The 8,773-nt window shown below is 31.2% G+C and overlaps 1 protein-coding gene across 1 annotated transcript; it reads left to right on the top strand.

The window, feature by feature from the left end:
* Positions 1-1,110: 1,110 nt before the first annotated feature.
* LOC107449322 (protein FAM200C-like) lies at positions 1,111-1,809 on the top strand. Its single transcript, XM_016064815.2, has one exon. The coding sequence runs from the start codon at positions 1,111-1,113 to the stop codon at positions 1,807-1,809; it is 699 nt and encodes a 232-aa protein (XP_015920301.2).
* The last annotated feature ends 6,964 nt before the right edge of the window (positions 1,810-8,773 follow it).

The raw sequence follows: 8,773 nt of genomic DNA, 5'->3' as shown, positions 1-8,773 counted from the left end.
AATGTTCAAAATGCTCTGAAAAATTATTTTATTCTTACATAAAGTTATAGAAAAATATTTCAAGTGGTCAGAGAATTTAATTTTAATTGAAAAAGTAGAGAAATATTAAATGTATGTAAAAACCTGGAAAATTTCTGTTACAAACTGAGAAAGTAACTTACTTGAAATTCAGGGTAACGAAAAGGTGCTAAACTCAAGTACTTGTCCCTTTCAAAGGCACGTAAAAATCCCTTTTGACAGTATTTATATTAGAACAGCACAGTACTGATACAGTTTAAATAAATGCCAAATATACCTATATATTGCGCATATATTAGTGTACTTTGCACCTATTAAAATTGCTTCAATTGCTATAATACCAAAAGTACCTATATCCAAAATAACATCAATAATAAAATAGAGTTAATTAAGTTCCTTCTAAACCATTGTTTCTTAACCTGTGGTTCATGGACCCCTTAAGAGTCCATGGGTCATATTTTGGGGATCCACCGACTACTCCTAATTTTTAAAACGTTTGGATCAATAATATTTAAATAGCATTGATCTTTTTTTCTTTCTAAAAGGTGAAAATACATACATATTTGAAACTAGGTGATCGAGATACCACAAATTCAGTACGGACTGCACACAGCTCTCAAATATCCCTGTCATATTTTTAACATCCTCCACTTTCAGTTTGCACCATCAGGGGCAACCCCCTGATGACGTCCGCTGTACTATTTTTATTATCCCCTATCAAGCTACGTACATTTGACACCTTGTCCAGGTTACTAGAGCTAGAATTTTTTACTAAGAAGAAAGCCTAGTTTTTGAAATCTGGAGCATTAGACAAACCTGGATTTGGTATTCCACAAAAACCTCTGGTTGAGGCATATCTCAAAGCTGCATATCATATTGCTAAAAGCAAGAAACCGCATACTATTGGAGAGACGTTGATTAAGCCATGTGCGCTGGAGATGGTTGAATTAGTTTGTAGATTGGAACAGAGAAAAAAAACTTGAGGCAATTCCATTTTCAAATGATGTGACACATTCAAGAATAGTTGAAATTTCTTGCAATATCTTGAAAAAGATCATCGATGAATTGAAAGTATCGCCATTTCCCTTTAGTATGCAACTAGGTGAAACTACAGATATCTCGAATTATACTCAACTTCTTGTTTTTGTTGGTTACGTGTCTCTTGATACAATCAAAGAAGAATTCATATTTTGTGAGTCTCTTTTGCAAACTACAAAGGCAGTTGATGTTTTAGCAATATTAAATGTTTTCTTTACCAAACAAGACTTCGGCTGGAAAGAAAAACTTCATTCACTTCGTACAGATGGAGCACCTGTGATACTTGGCAATAAATCTGGTTCTGCCCTGTTGGTAAAAAAAAAGTCTCCTAATGTTCTTGTTACTCATTGTTTTTTGCATAAACATGAGCTTCCAACCAGCTTAAAAGAAGCATTATCAAAAATTATTAAAATTGTAAATTTTATTAGACGTAGAGCTCTTAATCCTTGTCTCTTTAAAACGCTGTGTCAAGAAATGGACGTAGAGCATGAGGTACTTCTGTACCACACGGAATTGCGCTGGCTGTCACGAGAGCAGGTTTTGAAACAATTTTTCATGTTGAAGATCGAATTATCACTTGTTCTAGAAGAAAAAGATAACTCATTCTTTGAATATTTAAACAAAAAGGATTTTACCTATAAATTGGCTTACCTGGCAAATAATTTTAACCGCATGAACAATATAAGTCTTTTAATCCAAGGATCCGATATACCATTATGGATTCAACTTAGAAATTACAAGCATTCCAATTGAAGATGCCACTTTGAAAAAAATAGAATTCCAAATGAGATCTATGCAAACTTTTAAATGTTGGACGAAGTGCTTTCTGAAAATGGATCTTGGCAAGATAATTTGTTACTGAATAACTTAAAAATGAAATCTGTGAGCACCTGGAAGTACTTCAAGTTTCATTGAAAAAATATTTTAAATTGGATAAGATAAAGATAAAAGTTGAGTTGTGGATTCGTCATCCTTTTCCTTGTGATATTGACTGTATCGATAATATGAACCTTGCCAAAGATGAGCTTATAGATCTTAGAACAAAGTCCTTGCTAAAAATGGATTTCGATTCAAAAACACTCGGAGAGTTCTGGTCTTCTGTGAAAGAAGCCTACCCATTCTTGTAAAGAGAGCGATTTCAGCTATAATTTCGTTAGCTACAGTGTTTCTTAACGAAGCCGGACTTTCCACAGTTGTGACAATCGTTACAAAACATCGTTATCGATTGAATGTTGAACATGTTATACGCGTTGCTTTGTCGAAAACCACCCCTCTATTCAATTTATTATTTAAGGAAAAGCGGCAACAACCTTCAGACTAAAAATTTTAATTTGAAATATTTTGTATACTATTGAAATAATAAAATTAAATGCTAAAATAAATAAAATACTAAAAATTGATGTTTTTTGCAATTTTTTTTTCTCAGGGGGGTGGTCCGTGACTTCTTAAAAAATTTTAAAAGGGGTCCATTGTATCAAAAAGGTTAAGAAACGCTGTTCTAAACAGATCAGTACCATTTTCCCTTTAATTTTGCTATTCCGTACATCTCTCTTTTTTTTATTTCAATTAGTATCTATTGAGTCATGATGGAGAGGATAGATTGTTCGCCTTCCAATGAGGTGATTTAGGTTCGAATCCTGGCAATTGCTGGTCGATACGAATTCCGCATCCGGCTTGCACCGACCACAGTGCTGACGTAAAATATCTTCGGATCAAGGGTTGGAGTCGTTAGAGTATCGTACCCTCCATTTATTTACCTCTTACAGTAATTTAACAGTGTCGTTAAAAACGTCTAAGGCTGTTGAGCTTCATCAAATTTTTGGTATTTCTCAGTTAGCCATCAGGTACAAGGAAATTCACCTATAATTTTTAATTTTTGTTTTTTAATTTCTTTTTTTCATTTATAAAAAATGTTAGCGAAGATTTAAATTTTTTGACAACTCTTCTCTTGCGACCGGCTAACCGAAAAGTACCTAGTGCTTGTTTTTTTAATTTTGATACTGTAACTTTATTAAATATGTGTATTTTCTTATAACAAAAAGCTCGTTACGACGAAAATTTCCTTTAAATGTCTGAATTGTCGTTATAACGGATTTTTACTGAACTTTAAAAGAAATGAACTTAATACATCCAATTTTGCACATACTGGGATCAATTAATGAAATATTAAACTTAATTATAATTATTTCTATTGTGAATTGCCGTTAAAACAAACTTTTACTGTATTTTAAAATAATAAAGTTTATTATTTAACACTTAGACGTTTTTATCATTTTGACACATTTTGAGTCCAATGCATCGAATATCAAACTCAATTACAAATAATTGCTATTGTGAATTGTCGTTAAAACGAACTATTTACTGTATTTTAAAGTAAAAGAGCTTATTACATCCAATTTAACACATTTTGAGACCACTTCATCAAATATTAAACTTAATTATGTGACGCGAAAATATCTTTTCGACACATTTACGTGGCATGAAAAATCATTTTTTCGATCAAAAGTTGTAGATATTTTGTTTTATCGGATTTGAACATCGCACGCAACCAACGTAATAAGTTTGTTTATGTAATCAATTGTATTTATTCATAATGAAAACAATACAATAGAGCAAAGTAACCAAATCTTTAAAAAAAAAAAAAGTATCGTGTTTGTCGAGCAACGTGAAAACCCACTTCTCTGTGAGCAAGAGAAAATGAAATGCAAATCAATAGAAGGACACGCACAAATTGAATCGATATACGTACAGTGAACATTAATGCGTCATATGTGCACCTCCCAAGTGACTATGAACAGTGACTTTATTAGCAGCTATCAAAAGTCCAAATTCAAACATCACTAGAAAAACCTTTTATTCAATTTTTACTATTGATTTATGAAGCTATAAATGCATTATATTTCAGACATTACTGTTTTTAAAGTAAACTTGATGTTGTAAAGAAAGTTATTTAAGAATAAGAGAATATACTTTGTTTAGGTCACAACTAGAAAAATAGAATCTGAATTTTTTCGAATATTTTTATCATAAATATTTTAAAATGGTTATTAAAAAATATAAAGGGAAAAATAGGTTTTGAATTGTAAATTTTTTTATATAATTGTTTATATTTTTTTACTTTATTCATTGTCCAAGCAACAACATTGCTGAAAAGATAATAGAAGACAAACTAATGTCAGTGTTTTGTGAAAGATGGTGTAATTGAGAAAACAACCAAAGTCATGCTTGTAAAGAAATGCATTGGAAAATTCTTTCCTCTAACCAAAATTAGGCCATATTAAAATCAAGCCTTATATCACTTATAATTTATAACATTTATTATAATATTTAATTCGATTATAATATTTAATTCCATTTCTTAGAAAAACATCAGTTGCTAACAATTGGAAATTTGACGATTATTTATTATTATTATTGCCTGAATTAACCCATAAATATGTCTATAACTTACTTAAAAATCTAATATATTCATTTCAATTGAATACTTGGAAAAAAATATCATGATTTTTGCACGAATTAAGATAAAATAATATGATTTACAACGCAGATTTAATATATACGCATGCTAAATGCCATGTTAGAAAATCGCCGATGAGTCGTGTAAGTTAGAGACGTTATATTTTTTCTTTGGTTGTTTTTTGAAGCTTTAAAGGAAATAAAAAGCCACAAGTTGATTATTGAAGAATAAAAAAGGTCTTCAAGACAGATTTATAACACATAAATACATTAAATCCTTCAATAAAAAAAATTATGAAACCAACATGAAAAAGTAAATAATTCCGACTTGACGTATATTTTTATAATCCGAAATATTGGATAAATTTTCAATGAGACCATTTCAAAAAATTAGACCATAAATTATTTTCACTCTGACGTTTCTGCTTCCGTCAGCGCAGTTTCACGAAATTTTTAACGAGTGCATTGTAAAAAAGAATACTTAAATTTCACGGAACATTCTTTGCTTTTAACGAAAGTGTTTTCTGGTATGTGCTCCGAGTGAATTTTTCGCCAAAGTGACGATATTGCCACATAGCCACTTAGTTCTATTTTTCACAAAAGAAAAAAAGGACGAAAACTTGTTTCCGGTTACGTGCTCCGAGTTAATTTTTCGCCAAAGTGACGATATTGCCACATAGCCACTTAGTTCTATTTTTTACAAAAGAAAAAAAGGACGAAAACTTGTTTCCGGGTATGTGCTCCGAGTGAATTTTTCGCCAAAGTGACGATATTGTCACATAGCCACTTAGTTCTATTTTTTACAAAAGAAAAAAAGGACGAAAACTTGTTTCCGGGTACGTGCTCCGAGTGAATTTTTCGCCAAAGTGACGATATTGTCACATAGCCATTTAGTTCTATTTTTTACAAAAGAAAAAAAGGACGAAAACTTGTTTCCGGGTACGTGCTCCGAGTGAATTTTTCGCCAAAATGACGATATTGCCACATAGCCACTTAGTTCTATTTTTTACAAAAGAAATAAAGGACGAAAACTTGTTTCCGGTTACGTGCTCCAAGTGAATTTTTCGCCAAAGTGACGATATTGCCACATCGCCACTTAGTTCTATTTTTTACAAAAGAAAAAAGGACGAAAACTTGTTTCCGGATTCGTGCTCCGAGTGAATTTTTCGTCAAAGTGATGAAATAACTATCGCCACAGAAAGAAAAGAGGAAGAAAACTTGTAATGACTAATGTATCTAATAATCACGTTAAAGTGGACACCGTATAGCTGGATGGAAGTCTCTCTTACAACGTAACAAGGATAGACACAACAAAGAGAAAAAACATACCCTTACCCTGTGCGGGATTTGAACCCGACATCTTCATGGTACGAAGGCAACAACTGAACCTCCATGCAGGCCGGTCGGTTATTTTCGTCACTTTATTTTAGATCGTCAAGTATTCATCCTAGTTTCGTCATTATAGTTAATAATCTCCTACAGTGCAGGAGGTTGAGATTTCGTTTTGAGGAAATATTTTCGTCATATATTAGAGAGTTCGCGTTTCTTTATAAATCACGTGATTTCCCGAGGAAATGTTTCTCAAAATGAATGAAATACAGCTCAAGGACTGCTGTATTTCGCCAAGTAATCGTAAAAATGAGAGCTTTATTTTTGAGAGCGTATGATTTTCACTGCAATAACTCAACTATTTTATGAAACAGTCTGAAATTTCCACGTTTCTAGGTATTAAAAAATGAAAAACATTCTGGTATCAAAATGTTATTGACGCAGTTCTTAGTGTTTGAGTTATTTCATGTTAAATTTAGAGTTTTCTTTTTCATATTGTAATTCAGCTCATTGAAAACTGTTAGCAGGGTAATCATGATTTTTTTTGCAGCCCCATACTCATATATTGCTTATATTAAATTGAAAATGAGTAGGTCGTCTAACACTGTTTAAATTTTGAATTTGAATTAGATTAGTTATATAGAACTTATAGGGGTTTTCCGAATTATCCAAAGTAAAAAAAATAAACTAATCACGGTAAATTATGATAATGATTTTGCATGATCATGATTCTAAGCATAAAGAGCATGCTCATGAGTGTGCATCCTCAATGTTAAATGATTATTTTATATGTGTTTTATAAACCTTTTTCCCAAACCAAATTTCATTAAAACCAATTATTCTGTCGATAATTGAGCAAATCAGAGAATTCTCTTTATTTAGCTGTTTAGAGGGAATTTTTCAAAACGATTCTTTCCATGGACATTTTATAATAAATTTGATCTATAAAATAAAAGTAAACTTTTACAGATCAGACTGGTGTGAGATCATTTTCACTCTCCCTAGATCGTGTTTTTCCTTCGGGCTGTTCGAACATTTTCACCAAAGGTACTCACTTAAGATGTAACAACATGTGGACTTTCTCCCAATCCATTCCAATGCCGGGGGAAAGAAAAAAGAAAGCATTGTGTAACTTTCCTTTTCATTCACGAGGAAAAGCTAACAGAAAGGGGGAGGAGGAAAGAAAGTACATCCCTAACACGGTCAACCCTTGAAGCTGCAGGCAAATAGAGAAAGCGCTTTTCTTACAATGACTTTACACTGCCACTTAACTATAACCGTCCCTAAATGCATTATAACGTTCGGAGGAGAAGTTGAAGTGTTCGAAAGGGAGGAATGAATACTCCTAAAGGAGAACTCACAGTGCTATCAATAAAATATTTTTAAAATATCACTTGGAGCTACATTTGTTAACACGTGCTTTACGAATGCATTAAATGTACTTGGAATGTATTGTAAAGGTAATTTAGGAGAGAAAGCATCTATTATACTCCGATTTAATAAGCTTAGAAGTATGATTTTCAGATTTGTTTGGTAAATACTCGAAGTTTTATTTTATATCTCTATAAAATATAAGAAATAAAATCTACCGTGAAATAAAAAAAAATCAATATAAGCGATAAAATATTCAAAATTGCGATTTTTGTATATTGCCCATTCGAAAATCTGTGTCGTTTATCCACACACTTTTTGACTAGATCAGCTTCAAACATTCTAATTTAAAACGCATGCGGGGGATATAATTATTGACTTCGTCTATCAAAAGGTAACTCGAGATAGTATCAAGTTAACATGCCTTTTATACAAGTGAATTGTTATTTAATATTTGTAGTGGTAGTTACGCCGCATTACTCTCCTTCCTGAATTTCATCTATCATAGAATTCGATGAACGAATACCACTAGTTGATTTATGCTGTTAATTTATTTTTTATTTATTTATTTTTCGCTCATTATTTTTTTTACTTATTTGTTGTACAAGAGAATTGTATTTAATCCACCGGATTTTTGAGCATTTTATTTTAGCGTTTATTTAGCATTTTATTTTAATGTTGCTATTTTAACTCTCAATTGTTTACCTGCTGTAAAAATTTATTTGATTCAACCTTAATTAGTTTTATTTTTACTTCGCGGTTTTTAAATTTTAATTTGCTTTATCATCCTTACATCTGTGTTTATATGTAACCGTTACCATCCTTTTTTTTGTATTTTAAATTTTTTGAACAATATATTTCTCCGGATACCCTGTATTAGGTGGGTCAGAATATTTAATGTTTTTATAAAATATTAATTTAAATTATTTGTAAGTTTTTCTGTGATTAATTTATACATAATTACTGTCCTTGCTACGATTTTAATGTACGTATGAATATTGAAGAAGAGAGGAAAAGAATTTTAAGTCGCCTTGAGAAACGTATTATTGGCTGCAATTAAAAACCGATTGATGCAATCAATCCAATTAGCCAATGCAACAAAGGGTTGCGATTTATTCTATTCTATAAATGATGTGATTTATTCTATCCATATTTTGAAAATCTACGCAGAATTAATTTATGAAAGTCTAAAAAAAAAGAAGAAGCAAAACATTTGTCCATCGAGTAACTAGTGATTACAAGAATGTGATCACAATTTTTCTCCTTTTTATTTTTTATGATATTTTCCTTTTTTTATTTTATTTCCTCTACGACATAATATCTGTTTTATCTGGCATTTTTCTGATAATAAGATGTATTTTTCGTAAACATTCTTTGAAACAATAAATTTAATTTATCATTTTTTTTGTTGAAATTCCTGAATAGCAATGATAGCATCAGGAAGATAAAGTAAATTTTTGTCAAGCCGCTTTTCTAAAAATCTATCGCATAGCGTTTTCTTTTCCTTTTTTCTCAGTTGCATGACAGAATTGTATAAAATCATTTTCATTGTTTTTAGTGC

The sequence above is a fragment of the Parasteatoda tepidariorum genome, chromosome 3 (assembly GCF_043381705.1).
Source record: "Parasteatoda tepidariorum isolate YZ-2023 chromosome 3, CAS_Ptep_4.0, whole genome shotgun sequence".
Lineage (NCBI taxonomy): Eukaryota > Metazoa > Arthropoda > Arachnida > Araneae > Theridiidae > Parasteatoda > Parasteatoda tepidariorum.
Note: the sequence above shows the minus strand (reverse complement) of the source record. Positions and strands in the feature narration are given on the sequence as shown.